This window comes from Alexandromys fortis, unplaced genomic scaffold (assembly GCF_014885135.2).
Source record: "Alexandromys fortis isolate MF-2015 unplaced genomic scaffold, M_Fortis_MF-2015_v1.1 scaffold_91, whole genome shotgun sequence".
NCBI lineage: Eukaryota > Metazoa > Chordata > Mammalia > Rodentia > Cricetidae > Alexandromys > Alexandromys fortis.
The window spans coordinates 5577969-5596937 of NW_026067968.1; the positions used below are offsets into that span (position 1 = coordinate 5577969).

An 18969-nucleotide genomic window follows, 5' to 3' on the forward strand; every position below is an offset into this window, starting at 1 on the left:
CTGCAAAAGCAAGCACTCAGTGACCCTGCTTTCTCTGTAGATTGAGAGGATCCTGGGTGTTCGTCTGCAAGCTGGGCTCAGAGCTTGGACCCAGGTTCTTCTTGGACAAGCTGAAGATAAAGCAGAAGTTGACATGGACACAGATGCTCCACAAGTTAGTCACAAGCCTGGTGGAGAGCCAAAGATCAAAGTGAGTATCTCCTGAGCACTCAGCTGGGTGTCAGCAAAACAGTTCCTCCCCTCTTGGGAAGTACCTCTAGAAGCTGAGACACGAGGATCATAAGTTTGAGGTCGGCCTGGGCTATAGTGAGACCAAGTCTCAAAAAAAAGTACCTGTGAGAGCAAGGTCGGGGGATGTAGCTCAGTGTTAAGGCACTTGCTTAGAATGTGGGAGGCCTAGATTGAATCCCTGGCACCAGGACTATGAAGAAGTCTCCTTATGGTGGAAAGGCCGGACAGACACCATTTAGCCAGTTGATGAACGTTAGCATCACCGGCGATGTGGTGCTTGATCTGAGAGAAGCCATGGGTACTTTCTTAAATTACAAGCTTTATCTTTTTTTCTTTTTTCTTATTTTTTAAAACATTTTATTAAATGTTTATGTGTGTGTGTGCGTGCGCACATGCACGCGCATGCTTGCCATGTGCTTGCAGAGGTCAGAAGAGGCAGTCAGATCGCTTGGAGCTGGAATTACAGGCGGCTCATAGCTGCCTGATGTGGGTGCTGAGACTGAACTCAGGTCCTCTAATAGACAGTGTGTGGGCTTAACTGCTTGTGCCATCTCCTGGCCTTTTTTTTTCCCTTGAGACAGGGTCTCTCTGGACCTTATCCTTGAAACTCATTCTGTAGACTATGGGTAGTCTGAACTCAGAGATCTGCCTGCCTCTGCCTCCTGAGTGCTGGAATTAAAGGGGTGCACCACTATATCCCCTCTTTCTTCTTTAACTCTTAATTTTTTAAAACTTTTTTTAGTATTGTATTTATTTGTTCCTAAAGCATATTATGGGTAAATTTTTTAGATTACATTTATTTACTGGGTGGAGGAGCATGGTACCATGACATGCTTGTGGAAGTCAGAGGACGCCTCGTGGGAGTCAGTTCTCTCCTTCCATGTGGGTCCTAGGGGTCAAACTCAGCTGTCAGGGCTTAGCAGCAGTCACCTTTCTCAGCTGAGCTGTGTCATCAGCCCATAAGCCTGCTTTTTAAAATATTGTATCCCAGTGAAACATTAAGGGTGTCTTAGGTAATAAATTCATTACCCAGTGGAGATAAAGTTGGAATTCTGCATTAGCCTGAAGCACTGACTTGCTACCAGTAGCATAGACAGGGGAGATCAGATGAGTCCCCATATGGCTGGCAACAGGGCCTGCATTCCCCTTGCTTCAGTAATACTTGGTTTTCAGGCCACAAGGTCATTTTATTGAGCATGTGGGTTTCCATGAGTACCTGTTGTGTTTTCCAGCCCAGGTAACAGGGCACCTGGAGCAGATGAGACAGTACCTGCCCCCAGCCTCGTGTGATCTTAGGGGGACAGATATGAACTAGCCCAGGAGTGCGACTGAAAAAAGAAGTGACAGACTTTGTGGTTCTAACTGAAAATGTCATGATTTAGAAAAAGGTCGTTAAGAATCAAAACAGTTTTATTGAAACATGTTACTGAGTAAAAACAAAACTTTCTTTTTTTTAACAGAACATTGTTCATGAGCTAAGAATAACAAATCAGGTAATCTATTTGAATCCACCCATTGAAGAGTGCAGGTACAAGCTATACCAGGAGATGTTCGCCTGGAAGATGGTTGTGCTGTCCCTGCCCAGGATCCAGAGTCAGAGGTACCAGGTAAACATCCAGGGGCTCGAAGCACATGCCCTCTGACTAGGTCTCAGCTGGTTCCATGTCCTAAGGGAAAGCTTGGTGTTTGCAGCCTCCTTCCTCATCTCCTCAAAGTCTCCTCCGTGAGCACCTTTGGTTTTTTCAAACAGCATCTCTATGTAGCCCTGGCTCTTTGGGAACTCAGTATGTAGACCATGCTGGCCTTAAGCTCAGAGATTCTTCAGCCTCTGCCTTCTGAGCGCTGGTGTTAAAGGCACCTGTCACTGAGCCTGGTCCATGAACTTCTTTTGTAATCCCAGTCCTACTGTTGTTCCCTCCCTACTCCACTGTTGTTTGGTTTGGTTTTGGATATAGGGTCTCACTGTATAGTCCCAGCTGACCGCCACCCTCAGCCTCCTGGATACGGGGATGGCCACACCCAGCTCCTACTCTTAGAGAGATTTTCAAGTATATGAAGTAGGAGCCATGAGCTCCTGACGGAAGCCTTGTTTGTCAGCATGTAGCTGTTCTCAGTTCAGTGGTGGATCTCCACTAACAAGCTAAAGCAAATCCTAGATTACAATCTTCCTGGTATACTTCCAGGGCCAAAGAAAAACCCAAAAGACCAGTTAGTCCAAATTCTAGCCAATGTTACTTCTAAGTAGGACCAGTGGTTTTCAAGTGAAAAGATTCCACAGCTCTGCCATGCAGACTGTTCTAAAACTTAGTAATTATACTAGAAACACACCCTTTAAAGTTAAATAAATACATTTATTTATTATTTTTATCTGCATTGTTTTTTCCCTCTGGGTTTTTTATTTGTTTTTGTTTTTTTGTCTGCCTGTATGTCTGTGTGAGGGCGTCCAGAATCCCTGGAACTGGAGTTACAGACAGTTGTGAACTGCATGTGGGTGTTAGGAATTGAACCTGGGTCCTCTGGAAGAATAGCCAGTGTTCAGAACCACTGGGCCATCTCCCCAGCCCAAAATGCACCTTTTCCCCCCATAACTTTGAGCATAAATGATACTCCTCTAGGGTGTGAATTACATTTATCTATTTTGGCTATGTTTGTGCATACACACACTCTTTTTCACATGTCTCAGTGAGAAGGTGGAGGTCAGCGAACAACGTGCAGGGCAGGTATCTGTTTTCACCTTGTAGGTTCATTCTGGGAATTGGGCTCAAGATATCAGACTTGGTGGCAAGTGTCTTGTGATCCATCCTCCCCGTCCTTGTAGTATGTTTTGCCCAGCTAATCAAAACCACGCAATGATGTGAATTTTGTTTTCTGTCCCCGGCATCTACTTATTGTTTTGGATCTTCCTTGTCCTGTTCTGTGTTTAAGGCTTTGCATTGTCTTGCTCTTTCCACACTGAGCAAATGAAAGCTAGCCTATTCCTGGACATTACTACTCAGATACTTGTGCACCTTCAACCAGCTCTGCTGTGACACAGTCATGTTTGTGCATGCGACCCGATCCTTGCTGGGAACCCAGACCATCTCCAGTTGCTGCTCTCCATCTCTGTTCTGTCCTGTGGTCAGACTTAGTGCTCTTCTTGCTGTACTTCTTCCTCTCTCATCCTTCTTTCCACGAAGTCCAGCAAACGTGTCAGCCATGACATCTGTCATTACTCTCTGTAAAGTTGATCCTGGTCTGTTTCACCACAGTCACTGTTCCCACACAGCCCATGGTGTCGCTGTCTGTGGTTGCTCATGTTCCTCCTGCCTTTCTGTCTGCCTCTGTCACCTAAAATCAGTCCCCATTGATGGAGAAACCCTACCTGTGTTCCTCTGTGACCTCTCTCTGGCAGGAAAGCTGCAGTTCTGCTGTTTGTTGGGCCCATAGTACCTTTTTGCCTTTCTGACCTTAATTTCTGCTTCCCCTCCTGGCTCTGCTCAGGCCTCACTGCACTCTTGCAGGCCCTCAGCTGTACAGACTGACTCTGGCACTGGTCACTCTGCTCACAGTCCCTGATAGCAAATATCCCTTCCCCTCTTTCTAATCTCTGTTCACATATCACCTTCTGCTAAAGCCTTCCCTGGTTCTCTATTGAAGGCACAACCAGAAGCCACACGCATGAAGCTCAGTGGTAGAATGCTTGCCTAGCATGCTCAAGACCCCTCAGTTACTATAAAAAAATAAAATATGACCATTCCCTGTCCCAGCCCTGTATTCCCTACCTCTTCTCTACTCGTTCTGCACGGACTTGCTTCCCATATGACAATCTGTACGTGTGTGTTCTTTGTCTCTCCTCCTGTAGAATGTGACTTCATGTGAATGGGAGTTTCTGTTTATTGTACTTAGATGTAGGAGATGCTTAGGCAGTTCAGGTGAACCAAGGACTCCTTGCATTCTTTAATCTTGTGCCATTAGTGACTCCACGTTTTCCAGTTTGTGGTTATTTTTATGTTCCCTTTATTGGTTTAATGAGTTAAATATTTAACAAGGCTTCATGTTACCTGTGGCTGGAGAAAGTGAATATTGTCTCTAATGTCTTTTGATGGTGACTTTTTTTTGAATCATTTTTAGTAAATAAAAAGTGACTGAGACTGGCTTTGTGTACTGTTTAACATTCACGTCTGACGCTTGTTGTTCAGGTGGGAGTGCATTATGAATTGACCGAGGAGGAGAAGTTCTATCGGAATGCATTGACACGCATGCCCGATGGCCCCGTCGCCCTGGAAGAGTCATACTCTGCAGTCATGGGCATTGTGACTGAAGTCGAGCAGTATGTGAAGGTAAAATACTCTTAATCCCACCCAAATGCAATGGCTACTCTATTCTGGACTTGCAAGAGTATGAGAAAAGGGCTGGGTTGTAGCTCAGAGGGCCTGGGTTCAATCCCCAGCACCACCAAAAAAGGACGAAAGAAAGAAAAAAGTACTGGGAAGGTAATATGGCCCAATGGGCAATATGTGCTTTATTTACTTATTATCTATCTTCTACATATTTATTTATTTTGAGACAGAGTCTTTATTCTAGCCCTGGCTATTACTTGCTTTGTAGACCAGGCCAACCTAAACCCTAAACTCCTGAGAGTTTGGAGTACACATGTGTGTCCCTTCACCTGGCTGAGTCCTGCTATGTAGCTTGGGCTGGTCTGGAAGTAGCTCGGTAGACCAGTAATGCCTTGAACTCACAGAGGTCCACCTGTCTGCCTCACAGCACTAGGATTAAAGGTGCGCAGCACCACCGCTCAGTGATATGTCCTTATTTAAAGCCAAGAGTGAGTAGATAGTAGGATAAATATTGTCGGGTCTTTTTTATTTCGAGACGGAGTTTCTCTGAGTAACAACCCTGGGTGTCCTAGAACTCACTTTGTAGACCAGACTGGCCTCAAACTCGTAGAGATCCACCTGCCTCTACCTGTTCTAAGTGCTGGGATTAAAGGCGTGTGCCACCACTGCCTGGCATATTATGGAGTTTTAACAATGGTTTTCAAGAAAAGTAAATTTTCTCCTTTTGCTATATAAATTCTGAGACTCCGAAGTAATGTTCTTTATTAGTATAAAGACAAGAACTTGGACCATGGACATAGTGATTACTAGTATGTTCTACAGAACAGCAGGCTAAACTTGAGCTGTGTTCCTTATTTGCAGGTTTGGCTTCAGTACCAATGTTTATGGGATATGCAAGCAGAAAACATCTACAACAGGCTTGGGGAAGATCTCAACAAGTGGCAAGCTCTCCTGGTCCAGATAAGGAAAGCCAGAGGAACCTTTGACAACGCAGAAACCAAGAAAGAGTTTGGACCGGTGGTAATAGATTACGGCAAGGTGAGCTCAGCTTGTTCTTGCAAAGTATCTGGAGACCGAAAGCTGTGTTGGTGTTTGGCTCTGTGTTGGACTTAGAAACACTCCAGGAAAGGACTTACAGAGCACTGTTACGTGTCTCTTCACCTGCAGGTCCAATCCAAGGTCAACCTGAAGTATGACTCCTGGCATAAGGAGGTTCTCAGCAAGTTTGGGCAGATGCTGGGGACCAACATGACAGAGTTCCATTCCCAGATCTCAAAGGTGAGGAGCGGGGATGTTGCCCAGGGGACTGGCTGCTGCAGGTTAAGCCTGGCTCTGTGGTAAAATACAGCCTTCTCTCCAATAGTCTCGCCAAGAGCTGGAGCAGCACTCTGTGGACACAGCGAGCACCTCTGATGCAGTGACCTTCATCACCTATGTTCAGTCTCTAAAACGGAAGATCAAGCAGTTTGAGAAGCAAGTAGAAGTGAGTTCTCACGTCTGGCCCTTGATTACCTGTTAATGTCTGTGTTCTGGAGGAACACTGAGGAGCCGGGCGGTGGTGGCGCACACCTTTAATCCCAGCACTTGGGAGGCAGAGGCAGGCGGATCTCTGTGAGTTCGAGACCAGCCTGGTCTACAAGAGCTAGTTCCAGGACAGGCTCCAAAGCCACAGAGAAACCCTGTCTCGAAAAACCAAAAAAAAAAAAAAAAAAAAAAAAGTGGAGGAACACTGAGGGACTCAGCACCTGAAGGAGCATGTCTTACAGTGTGGCCATAAGCCACATAACCACCGGTGTGCTTGTTAGAATGGAAAGCCTGGTAACAGCACACACCTGCAGTCCAGATTAGTCTTCTTAACAAGGTCTTATCTCAGAGACTGGTGGGAGCAGAGACGTGACTGAGTGGTTAAAGGCACCTGCTGCCAAGCCTGATGACTTCAGTTTTCCCTAGAACCACATGGTAAAAAAGAGAACCGACTTCTACAAGTTGTTTTCTACCTCCTGTGCACATGCACGCGTGTGCGCGCGCACAAACACACACACACAACAGTAAATACATGTGAAGAAAAAAGCAGGGTAGACACTAACACCATGGGTGTCTGTGCTCTATGTTTTAACAGCTCTGGGTGATTATCATGCACAGTTAGGTTTGAGAGCCACTGTCTGCTTAAGTCTGTTACTGTTTTCAAGTGCTTAGGAGCTGAGTTACAATCTAGGATAAAGGAATGAAGCGCAGCACAGTGTACTCTGTCCCCACTGGGTGTTGTTAGGTACAGTAACTACAGGCCACTGCAGCCTCTGTGACCACAGTAATCTGGAGGTGGACAATTGTAGGAGAGCAGAAACCTTGGTCTGTGTGTTCTCTAGTCATGGGGGGGCCTTCTTGTTGGAACTTTGGAGGTAGTTTCTCCTATTGTTATAGAGGGAAAAAGCAAATTATCTTTTAACTCTCACAGCTCTACCGCAATGGTCAGCGTCTGCTGGAAAAACAAAGGTTCCAGTTCCCGCCTTCTTGGCTTTACATTGACAACATTGAGGGTGAGTGGGGGGCCTTCAACGACATCATGCGCCGGAAGGACTCTGCCATTCAGCAACAGGTGGCAAACCTGCAAATGAAGATCGTGCAGGAGGACCGAGCTGTGGAAAGTCGCACCACCGATCTGTTGACAGACTGGGAAAAGACCAAACCTGTCACGGTGAGCTTCACTAAGCCTGCCAACCTGCGGCACAGTGTGGGTTGTTTCTGTCAGACGTAGGAAGCTGTGCTGGGTTTAGCTTTCCAATACTAAAGACAAGATTGCCCTTCTCTAATTAAAAGGCTGGACTGGCAACTAATCATGTAGGCTGAGGCAGAAGGATCACTTGAGTGTGTGAGTTTAGGACAGCTTAGCAAGATAAAAGCAATAGGAATAAGAAAGTGAGGCACTGGAAATGTAACTGGTAGAGATCTTACCTAGTGCGTGGATGCCCTGAGTATTTGTAGATAGTAAATGTGAAAGCCAGTGTAGTCATTTATTTACTCAGAGTGATAGTCATTTAAGTCATGAGGTGGTTTTACTTATATTTGTTTATTTAATGTCTGTGGGTGTTGTTCTTTCATGCCTGTCTCTGTGCACCATGTGTATACAGTGTCTCTAGAGGCCAGAAGAGGGTGCCAGATCCCTTGGAGTCAGAGACAGTTGATAGCCACCATTTGGGTGCTAGGACTCAAAGGTCCTTTGGAAAAGAGTGACCAGTGCTCTGAACGCCTGAGCTAGTCCTCCAGCCCCCCAGAAGGTGTTCTTAAATCATTAAACTAGTTTTGCTGTTTTAAACTGTCCTTGGGTATGCTTAAATTTTAGAATTTAATTTTTCAAAACAACTGAAGCTTCACAAGGCGGGTGCAAGCTGTGTACATCATGGAGAGATGTGATTTTCGTCTTGTCACTATTGGCCCTCCAGTGTCTTTAAGCCCCAGGACTCCCCTCTCCTGGAACAGTACTGCCACTCTTTGTGCTCTGGCTGTTTCAGGGCAATCTGCGCCCTGAGGAGGCTCTTCAGGCCCTGACCATATATGAAGGGAAGTTTGGCCGGCTGAAGGATGACAGAGAGAAATGTGCGAAGGCCAAGGAAGCACTGGAACTGACAGACACGGGACTCCTCAGTGGCAGTGAAGAGCGCGTACAAGTAAGGAACTGCTCTACCAGACTCTTCCACTGTCCTGATGATCCCAAGGGCCCTGCCTGTCACATGCCAAGGTGGTTTTCCTTTTTGTTGCTAATTTGTGAACTGCTTTAATGTCCCTAGTTCAACTGCCTTGCTGTTTTCAATCACAGGTGGCCTTGGAGGAATTACAGGACCTCAAAGGTGTTTGGTCAGAACTTTCTAAGGTCTGGGAACAAATTGATCAAATGAAGGAGCAACCATGGGTCTCAGTTCAGCCTCGTAAGGTAACTTGTTGAAGTAGATGTCTGTGGGTCTGTTTATTAGCAAGTTCACAAGCTGTCACTTATGTCCTTAAGTGTTAATTCATGTGCTTCATCCAGACTGAACCTTGTTCTGGAGCCATTCACAAGATTATAGCTCAGTAGGTAGAACGCTCACTGAGCATGCACAGAACCTTAGGCTCAGTCCCCAGAACTCTGGCTGGTGGGCACAGGTGGGCCTTTATAACTTCTAGGCTAGCCTTGGATACATAAGATCATGTATCAGAAGGAAATTAAAAAAAAAAAACATTCAGTAGTGGAATGTGTGTCTGTGTATATCTGTGTTTGAGAGACTCCATTCTGTGTCTCCTTACAGCTTCGACAAAACTTAGATGGGCTCTTGAACCAGCTGAAGAACTTCCCTGCACGGCTTCGGCAGTATGCCTCCTATGAGTTTGTTCAGAGGTTGCTGAAAGGCTACATGAAGGTAGGTGACTGTCACATGTGGGTGCTGGATGTCTCTTCAGAAGACACCTGCTCACGTCCTGTTTGTCCGCTGCACAGATAAATATGTTGGTAATTGAACTGAAATCTGAAGCGCTTAAAGACCGTCACTGGAAGCAGCTGATGAAGAGGCTTCATGTTAATTGGGTGGTTTCTGAGCTGACCCTGGGCCAGATCTGGGATGTTGACCTCCAGAAGAATGAAGCTGTTGTTAAGGATGTACTGCTAGTGGCACAAGGGGAAATGGCTTTGGAAGAATTTTTGAAACAGGCAAGTGATGGGAGTGGGTATCAGGCTGTTGTATGGATTTGACTGTGTAAAATGAAGCATTGTCATCTACATATCTCTGTCCCCAATGTTTGGTACCCTGCAAATGCTGAGTGCTGCTTTGTGCTGGTAATGGCCTCTTTCTGGCACCCCTCAGATACGGGAAGTGTGGAATACATATGAACTCGACTTGGTCAACTATCAGAACAAATGCCGCCTGATCCGAGGCTGGGATGACCTCTTCAACAAGGTCAAGGAGCATATCAACAGTGTGTCTGCCATGAAGCTCTCTCCATACTATAAGGTGCGCTGCCAGGACACTTTCCTGCACTCAGGGATTACACCTCAGGTGTCTGTTTATGTAAAATGTGGATCAGACAACTTGGTAGGACCCTAGTGTGCAATGTTTTTTCCTGGGACAAGGTTTCTCTGTAGCCTTGGAGCCTGTCCTGGAACTCGCTCAGTAGACCAGGCTGGGCTCAAATTCACAGAAATTTGCCTGCCTCCACCTCCCGAGTGCTGGGATTAAAATTGTGCAGCACCGCTGCCCGGCCCTAATTTGCAGTTTTCTATGAGCTTTGGCATATCCCTGAGGGAGAAGGTTCATGGTTGAGCTCTGCCCTCCTGTGTACCCACCAGGTTTTTGAAGAAGATGCCCTGAGCTGGGAAGACAAGCTGAACCGGATCATGGCTCTCTTTGACGTGTGGATTGATGTGCAGAGGCGCTGGGTCTATTTGGAGGGCATCTTCACAGGCAGCGCGGACATCAAACATCTGCTGCCCGTGGAAACCCAGCGCTTCCAGAGGTATGGCTGGTTCCAGCAGGCTCAAGCGCAGGCAGGGCCAAGGAGCCTCTGCAAAGGCTGACCAGCTCTCCTTTGTTCTCTAGTATCAGCACAGAGTTTTTGGCTCTGATGAAAAAAGTATCCAAGTCTCCACTTGTGATGGATGTTCTGAACATACAGGGAGTACAGAGGTCTCTGGAACGGTTGGCAGACCTGCTCGGAAAGATCCAGAAAGCATTGGGGGAATACCTAGAGCGAGAGAGATCATCTTTCCCCAGGTGAGTCTGAGGGAGCCAAGTTCAGCTGTGCTTTGCTCTCCCTTCCTGGTGTCGCTCAGTTTTGATGTCAGGGGTATCCATGGCCAAGTCACTGAGTCATCTGCCTTGCGGCACTGGTTTCTAATGCCCTCTGAACTCCCAGTTTTCCACCTCAGTTTACTAAACTCATTTTCCTGGCAAGCCACTTGCTCACTCCAGGGTCTAGCTCTGCTACTTCCTGTGTGGCCTCTCCTCCTTTCCAAGGAGTTTGCTATGGCGAGTGGAGCAGATGTTGTCAAAATGACTTTAGTGATTGACACTGAATTCTTCCAAATCTTATTGTAAACTTGTCTCTCACCAAGCCCTGGCAGGTATTTGCATGAAATTTAAGTTAGGCTGGAGGTTTTCCTTTCTAGCCACCTCCTCCTGTACTTAGATATTTGCTCAGTCACACTCTGTACACCAGGTAGTAGCCACTGGGTTGTTTTGATTTCAGGTTCTACTTTGTGGGTGATGAGGATCTGCTTGAAATCATTGGAAATAGCAAGAATGTAGCTAAGTTACAGAAGCACTTCAAGAAAATGTTCGCTGGCGTTTCCAGCATCATCTTAAATGAGGACAACTCTGTGGTCCTTGGCATTTCGTCTCGAGAAGGAGAGGAGGTAGGCGCAGTACATCTGTGGCTTAGGGACTTCTCTCACACACTTGTACTTCTTAACTCTTGAAATGGTTTTATCTTCAGGTTATGTTTAAAACTCCAGTGTCTATCACTGAACACCCCAAAATCAATGAATGGCTCACTCTGGTGGAAAAGGAGATGAGAGTCACCCTGGCTAAGCTTCTGGCAGAGTCTGTTACAGAAGTGGAGATTTTTGGAAAAGCAACTTCAATTGACCCAAATACCTACATTACTTGGATTGATAAATATCAGGTAATCTTTAGTAGAAGTGGGCAGTTTGAAGCTCTGACTGACTTGTAGTCTAGCTCTTGGGGAGGTGAGACAGAAAGGCTACCCCAAGAGTGTCACCCCATCTCAAAAACAGTGACTCTCTGATCTCCTGTCTTGTTTCTTTCAGGCCCAATTAGTGGTGTTGTCAGCCCAAATAGCCTGGTCTGAAAACGTGGAAAATGCACTAAGCAGCGTTGGGGGAGGTGGTGATGTGGCCCCCTTACAGTCCGTGCTGAGCAATGTGGAGGTCACTCTCAACGTGTTAGCGGACTCTGTCCTCATGGAGCAGCCCCCTCTCCGAAGACGGAAGCTGGAGCACTTGGTGAGCCTCATGCCTGTCTTCCCTCGCAGCTCAAGTGGCAAAAGGAAAAGAGGCTTAAAAGTGGATCTTTTGGGTGGGCTAGAGAGATGATTCCATGATTAGGAGCACGTACTGCTCTTCCTGAGGACCAGAGTTCAGTTCCCAGCACCTACATCAGGTGCAGTAACCCCAGCTCCAGGAGGATCTCTGACCTCTGTGGGCATTTGCATTTATGTGCCTATCACACACACACACACACAAGCACATAATTAAAATAATAAAATGAATTTTTAATGGGCCTTTAATATTAAAAGTAAACTGGGAGTTGTGATCTACGCCTGTAATGTTAGCTTTGGAGAGGTAGAAGCAGGAAGATGGGGAAATCTAGGCCAGCCTGGTTTACATGAGACTTTTGCCCGTGTTCTAGTGAGTATACATCAGTGTAGACTAGGGTAGTCTTGGGTCTCCAGTCCTCTGTAAAAGTAGTCTTGGTGATACCTAGGTTGATAAAATGCTTGCTGCAATAGCGTGAGGGCCTGCATTCCAGTGTCCCAGATCCTGGAAAAACTGCTCGAAGAACAAAGGTGGAGTCTGCTAAAAAGTTACATCCAGAGTTGACCAAGGCCTCTGCACACACTTGCGTGCCTGTGTACGTACACCCACAGCAGCATGGTGGTACAAAGAGGGCACCCCTGGAGTAGACACAAGAAAGAGAAAACTGTTCTCTTTCTTGTTCAGCTGCACAGGGCTGTTGCTTATAGTAGGTTTTTGGCTTTTGTGTTTTCTATAGCTCTGAGTCTGTGATACTGTTGTGTGGGTATTCCACTGTCCCTGTGGATGAAGTTCTGTTTGGGGTTTGGAATATTTGCTGCTAGTCACTATAACTGGGCCCGAATCCTAATATAAGCAGATAGGCTGCAGGCACAACGAACACATCTTACTTTAGCTTATGGCAAATTTTTGCTTCCTCAGATCACAGAGTTGGTTCACCAAAGGGATGTGACCAGGTCCTTGATCAAAAGCAAAATTGACAACGCCAAATCTTTTGAATGGCTCAGCCAGATGAGATTTTATTTCGACCCTAAGCAAACTGACGTGCTGCAGCAGCTGTCCATTCAGATGGCAAATGCCAAGTTTAACTATGGCTTTGAGTACCTGGGTGTTCAAGACAAGCTGGTGCAGACACCCCTCACTGACCGTTGCTATTTGACAATGACACAAGCTCTGGAGGCCCGGCTTGGAGGCTCTCCATTTGGTGAGTTATTTCTCAAATCTGCACAGATGGCGGCATGTCACCTGTAATTTTTACATATCACGCTGAATGTTTGGATGCGTTTCTTTATCCCATGGTTTCTACATTCTAAAATCTTTAATTTCCTTGTATTTATTACATCTGGATTTTAAAATATATTTATGGCTCTCTTCAAGCTAAGAATTTACTACCAATTAGGTAATGAATTTGAGTACTAGATTGCTTTTCTTTCAAATAACAGGACCTGCTGGAACCGGGAAGACAGAGTCAGTCAAAGCCCTCGGCCATCAGCTGGGGCGCTTTGTCCTGGTCTTCAACTGTGATGAGACCTTCGATTTCCAGGTAAGACTTTTTTCCTCACAATATCTAAAACCATTAAGCTTCCCCTCTGAAAAGACTCAGTACTGCAGGCCTTACTTACCTGGTGCCGTTCTGAGCTGTGACAGAGCCCAGCACACACACTGAAGTCAACTTGACTTTCATAGTCTCAAAGTTGACTGTTATTGTTTGTTGAAAATGGTCATTGCCTGTCTGTCTGTGTAATTATGTATCTGAGACTGGGTTTCCTCATGTAGTCCAGGCTGACCTGGCACTCATAATCCTATCTCAGCTGGGCTAGCAGGCTGCACTGTCCCCTGTAGCAATAACTATTCTCCCTTCCCAAACCAGGGGTCAGACCTAAACACTAGGCAAGTGTGCTTCCCCTGTGCTGCACCTCCGTCTCTGCTAGCTGACATATGTCTGAAAACAGTGACTATTATGGAAAGGGTTTTCTACACTAACAAAGTGACAAGAAAAAACCAGCTTTGTCGAGGTATTGTTACAGGATGGAGATGCATTTCTCGGTGCATCCTTGTAATGGTGATGCTCTGTGTGAATGAAGAGTGCCTCACTGAATTTCCACATTGGGAGGTACCTGGAAATCAAAGGTCTCATCGCAGTTGAAGGGAGTAGTTGAAGGTTTCAACAAACTGTGACTTGCTCATGGTTAGACAAGTCAGCTGCAGTTATCACAGGCTGCACACCTCAAACTACAAGATGTCTCCACACAGTCCTGGAGGCTGGAAGCCCACTGTGGTTTTGTTAGAATTGGCTCCCTGTGTCTAGGTGCTGCTTTCCCACTGTCTGAGCATGTGTCTTTTCTCTGTGTGCAGAGGGGAAGGGAGAGGCGGCGGGAAGAATGAGTTCTGATAATTTACTCCTACAAGAACACCAGTCCTCTGACTAGTGTCTCCCTGAATTTTACCTCCTGTAGGGGCTCTGTCCAAATATAGTAATGTTAGAGTTAGGACATTGAAAGATAACTTTGGGAAGAGACACAAGTCAGTCCATAACAAATGGTTTAAGTTTCTTTGGTTCCTTTCATTCTAGGCAATGGGACGTATCTTTGTGGGGCTTTGCCAGGTGGGCGCATGGGGCTGCTTTGATGAGTTTAACCGCCTGGAGGAGCGGATGCTCTCAGCTGTGTCCCAGCAGGTGCAGTGCATACAAGAGGCACTGCGGGAGCATTCCAACCCTAACTACGATAAAAGTAAGACTTTCCTGTGGGGTTGTTGTTGTTGTTATCACTGAGGAGCTGGAGGGAAATCTGATGTGAAATCATTTGCAGTGTAGTGAGTCACAGTTAGCAATTGGTTTTGTTTCCTGGTGCTGGGCAGCACTAGTCCCAGTTCCTAGTCCTGAAGCAGTGCATCCTCTGCAAGGCCAGGGTCACAGCCCATTCCCTTCTACACGTGTGGCCTTCAGTGACCCTTTCTTCCATCATCGCTGGGAAGCCAGCCTCCTGTTTGACATCAGTGTCCCCACCATCTGATTTGTAGGGTGAGTCCTCTCTCAGCATAGGAATAGGTGTCCTGAAAGACTCTGGGTGTAGCATTTCTTCTTGTATCTAACAGCCCAGGCACATGTGGTGAAAGTAGGCTTGATACCTGAAGATGTATTCTAGGCTGGTGCAAGGTTTTCTCTGTCTGTGCCTACCTCTTTTCTTTCTTTCTTTCTTTCTTTCTTTCTTTCTTTCTTTCTTTCTTTCTTTCTTTCTTTTTAACTTTTACTCCACAGCCAAAGCAACTTGTCTTAGAAAGAATCTCCCAAACCAGAAGAAAACAGAATTATCAGAACTACCCAATAGTTACTCACAGTAAACACATGTTCAGGTGGCTACAGAATTTGTTTTATAAGTTGAGCTGATGCTAAGAGAAGCTAATTGTCATGATCATGATCTCCACAGTCAGTTGCACCACCCAGATTCACTGACGGGTTTGTTCTGCTGCTGCAGTTGCTGCCATTCAGCATGTTTGCACACAGAGTCAGGAGCAGCTTGCCTCAGGTGCCTTGATAGCTGCCCCTCTATGTGCTTGAGTGACATTAGATCTGAGAGGGGTTTTGCCTGGCTGGTGAAAGCAGCCCCTTAAAGCCCCCCCTCACCCCAGGAGTCCTGGGCTTTGGTCTTGAGGTCAGTAAGGGACAAAGTGATGTTCTATCAATTTAGAGACATTCAGGTGTTTCTGTTTTGTTTTGTTTTGTTTCATGGTGTCTTTAGTAAGTTCATGTCATCTAATTTCAGCCTCTGCCCCCATTACTTGTGAGCTGCTGAACAAACAAGTCAAGGTTAGCCCAGACATGGCTATCTTCATCACCATGAACCCAGGCTATGCAGGTCGCTCCAACCTCCCTGACAACCTCAAGAAGCTATTCCGGAGCTTGGCGATGACCAAGCCTGATCGGCAGCTGATTGCGCAAGTCATGCTGTACTCACAGGGCTTCCGGACTGCTGAGGTCCTCGCCAACAAAATCGTCCCATTCTTTAAGTGAGTAGCTGAGAGTCATTCACGGACAGGGTTCTAGCTTGGTAGATAGCTAATGTCCTGTCCGCAGTCCCCACTCTTTCAGACCCCCGAGTCCCTGACATTAACTACTGTCTGCCTAAAGGGTGCTGTTTTTAAAGAAAATGTTTTCACTTTCAGACTGTGTGATGAGCAGCTGTCTTCTCAAAGCCATTATGACTTTGGTCTTCGGGCTTTGAAAAGTGTGCTCGTGAGTGCAGGCAATGTGAAGAGGGAGAGGATTCAGAAGATAAAGAGGGAGAAAGAAGAAAGGGGGGAAGCAGTTGATGAAGGAGAAATTGCCGAGAATCTGCCTGAGCAGGAGGTTTGTATACTGGTTTTGTTGTTTTCCCTTCACTCCCTGTGTACTGTGTACCCTAGGCTAACTTTGAGCTCGTAACTATCCTCCTGCCTCATCCTCCCAAGTGCTGAGATTATAGTATCCACTACCACACCCAGCTTACACTACCACACCCAGCTTACACGTGTTCTGCTGATTTCTCAAAACACACACATTCTGAAATTTACCGTAGGACACTTAGGTCAACCTCCGAGTTCTCAGGAGGATTCTCCTAGCCTGGAGTGAATTGAGTAGACTATGGCGTTCCCGTGGTGATTGATGGAAGGGATGTGAGTGAGTGTTGCTTACATTGTTTGTGCAGTAGCCCTGCTCCTGCCTCACAGCGCCCCTTCCCCACAAATAGATTCTGATACAGAGTGTCTGCGAGACCATGGTGCCCAAGCTGGTGGCAGAAGATATCCCACTACTCTTCAGCCTCCTGTCAGACGTGTTCCCTGGAGTTCAGTACCACCGTGGGGAGATGACAGCCCTTCGAGAAGAGCTGAAGAAAGTGTGTCAGGAGATGTACTTGACATACGGCGATGGAGAAGAAGTTGGAGGAATGTGGGTTGAAAAGGTAGTGTAACTTGCTGCTCCCAAGGCCACGGGCTCCTGGTCATCTCAAGAGACCTGTTCATCAAGGCCAGCGAGGGTATTGGTGATTTAGATTTGCTCAAAGTTTATTGTCTCCTTACTAACACATACGGATGACAAAACTTGAAATGTCTCTCACATGTAGCTAACTCTAAAAGTGCTGGCTAAAAGTATGATTATGGTGGAGATTGCGTTTATGCCCTTAAAAAATCTGCTTAAGGATTTCCTAGTGCCACGGGTTATCTGATCTCTTCTCGTCCACGGTCTTTGGATGTGTCCATACTGAGAAAGCTTGGCCCAGACTTCCTGCTTTGTTTAGAAATGTCTTTGACCTGTGCTCCCCATAATCTCTTGGAATTTCCAGGCTTTTAGGAATCCAAGGGACGTGTTTCTTACTCACTGTCACCAGAAGTGGCTGCAGAGCCTGTCTCTCTTGCCCTGATGGTCTCAGTGCTGATCTCTGGCTCTGCAGGTTCTCCAACTCTATCAGATCACCCAGATTAACCATGGCCTAATGATGGTTGGGCCTTCAGGAAGTGGGAAGAGCATGGCGTGGCGTGTGCTGCTGAAGGCTCTGGAGAGGCTTGAGGGTGTAGAGGGCGTGGCCCACATAATTGACCCCAAAGCCATCAGCAAAGATCACCTCTATGGAACGTTGGACCCCAACACCAGAGAGTGGACAGATGGACTCTTCACTCACGTGCTGAGAAAGTATGCTTACTATGGTTGAAGTTTCTATTTCAGGGACTAGACTATAGGACCCAAGCGCTTGTATGTACTGTGTTGATTGACTTCTTCATAAAGTCCATAAAAATAACAGAATCCATTGGGGAGGGTGGACATTTTAAATCTAGGTATCCTGGTTTGAATAAGCCGTTTAATGCCTTTTCAAACCAGGATCATAGACAATGTGAGAGGTGAGCTGCAGAAGCGCCAGTGGATTGTCTTTGACGGCGACGTGGACCCCGAGTGGGTGGAGAACCTGAACTCGGTGCTAGATGACAACAAGCTCTTGACACTGCCTAACGGGGAGCGCCTCAGCCTGCCCCCCAATGTGAGTAGCCACCAGTCTGTCCAGCGGAGTTTACTTACCACAAGCATGGCTCTTGGGAGACGTTCCTTAGGTCATAGCCCCACCCACTAGTCAGTGTTTCTCTTTCCAAGACTCCGTTACCCCATGTCATCTAAAGTGGATAGTTCCAGAGATACACAGCTTAGAAGTTTTAGGTAACTTTTTGTTTGTTTGTTTTTTTAAGACAGGGTTTCTCTGTGTAGCCCTGGCTGTCCTGGAACTCGCTCTGTAGACCAGGCTTTTATGGTCTGTTCCTAGAATTTTTCTCTTTACTGCTTACTGTTGTTAATCTGTTCTCATGCTGGTTTGTTAGTTGATATTTGTCCCCACGTGTAGGAGATGGGTATATACGGAGCTCAGTGCTGTCTGCAGTTCAAAGCGTCGTGGGGAGTCTCAGAGTTGTCCCTGCAGATGAGGTGCCAGGTGGCAGGCTGTGACTGCTGTGAGGCCCACAGGAGTGGCTGGGAGGGGGACTATGGGAAGCACTGTGAGAGAGAGGTGCTGGTGTTTGTGTCCAGGTTGAAGCTTATGGCTCAGAGACAAGCCAGAGATTCTGGTTTAGTCTTAAAGGGTGTGCTTCTCACGTGACCTGATAAATCTCATCAGTGCCTTTTGGTGACCAACTGTCCAGTAGGTTCTGACACTGATCAGAGAGCTGACTCTGGGGTTACCAGTTTACCAGTGAGAAATCTGGGCAGGACACCAAACACTGGGTGCAAGTGCAGATACAATGGGCCTGTACTTAAGGTGGGTGAGTTTGGGCGTGTAGAATGTGGGAGCAACGTCTATAGGAGATACCTGCTCACCAAGGCTTGCCATGGATAGCACCTTGTGTGGCAGCTGGGGCCCCCATGCCACCAGGAATTTCACACCAGGAGGAGCTTCTTACCCAAATTCTTAAGGAGTAAGGTTATAAGTATTGTAACCATAAGAATTATAGATTTTTTAAGTGCAAAAAAATTTAGAATTCCCTTTTAAGTGTGCATATAGGTAGAGGATTTTTAATATTCAAGTTTCTGCCAAATTTGTATCATTAAATTTGTCTAATTCTTTCTCCAAGGTGCGAATAATGTTTGAAGTACAGGACTTGAAATATGCAACCCTGGCCACAGTGTCTCGCTGTGGCATGGTGTGGTTCAGTGAGGACGTATTGAGCACAGACATGATCTTCAATAACTTCCTGGCCAGGCTGCGCAGCATCCCCCTGGACGAAGGGGAAGACGAGGCACAGCGTAGGCGGAAAGGCAAAGAAGACGAGGGTGAAGAGGCTGCTTCTCCAATGCTACAGGTATGCAGACTGCCTGTTCTCTGAGAGGCCCACAGGTCTGGGTCCGTGAGGGTGGGAGTGAGAAAGGCAACACTCAATAGAGTT

At 46.5% G+C, this 18969-nt stretch overlaps 1 protein-coding gene across 1 annotated transcript in view; it reads left to right on the forward strand.

Annotated features, from left to right (window-relative positions):
* Positions 1–18969, forward strand: part of Dync1h1 (dynein cytoplasmic 1 heavy chain 1) — a 67324-nt gene that overhangs the window by 20444 nt on the left and 27911 nt on the right. Inside the window, exons 10-35 of the mRNA XM_050154630.1 lie at positions 41–190; positions 1692–1838; positions 4410–4550; positions 5412–5588; positions 5718–5828; positions 5914–6033; positions 7006–7245; positions 8060–8215; positions 8365–8478; positions 8831–8941; positions 9019–9228; positions 9383–9529; positions 9865–10031; positions 10115–10288; positions 10764–10929; positions 11010–11198; positions 11344–11538; positions 12490–12772; positions 13011–13111; positions 14141–14300; positions 15333–15576; positions 15733–15916; positions 16296–16508; positions 16998–17236; positions 17423–17579; positions 18658–18885. Of these exons, the coding sequence (XP_050010587.1) occupies positions 41–190; positions 1692–1838; positions 4410–4550; positions 5412–5588; positions 5718–5828; positions 5914–6033; positions 7006–7245; positions 8060–8215; positions 8365–8478; positions 8831–8941; positions 9019–9228; positions 9383–9529; positions 9865–10031; positions 10115–10288; positions 10764–10929; positions 11010–11198; positions 11344–11538; positions 12490–12772; positions 13011–13111; positions 14141–14300; positions 15333–15576; positions 15733–15916; positions 16296–16508; positions 16998–17236; positions 17423–17579; positions 18658–18885 (4524 nt within the window). The remainder of the gene's footprint in view (positions 1–40; positions 191–1691; positions 1839–4409; positions 4551–5411; positions 5589–5717; positions 5829–5913; positions 6034–7005; positions 7246–8059; positions 8216–8364; positions 8479–8830; positions 8942–9018; positions 9229–9382; positions 9530–9864; positions 10032–10114; positions 10289–10763; positions 10930–11009; positions 11199–11343; positions 11539–12489; positions 12773–13010; positions 13112–14140; positions 14301–15332; positions 15577–15732; positions 15917–16295; positions 16509–16997; positions 17237–17422; positions 17580–18657; positions 18886–18969) is intronic.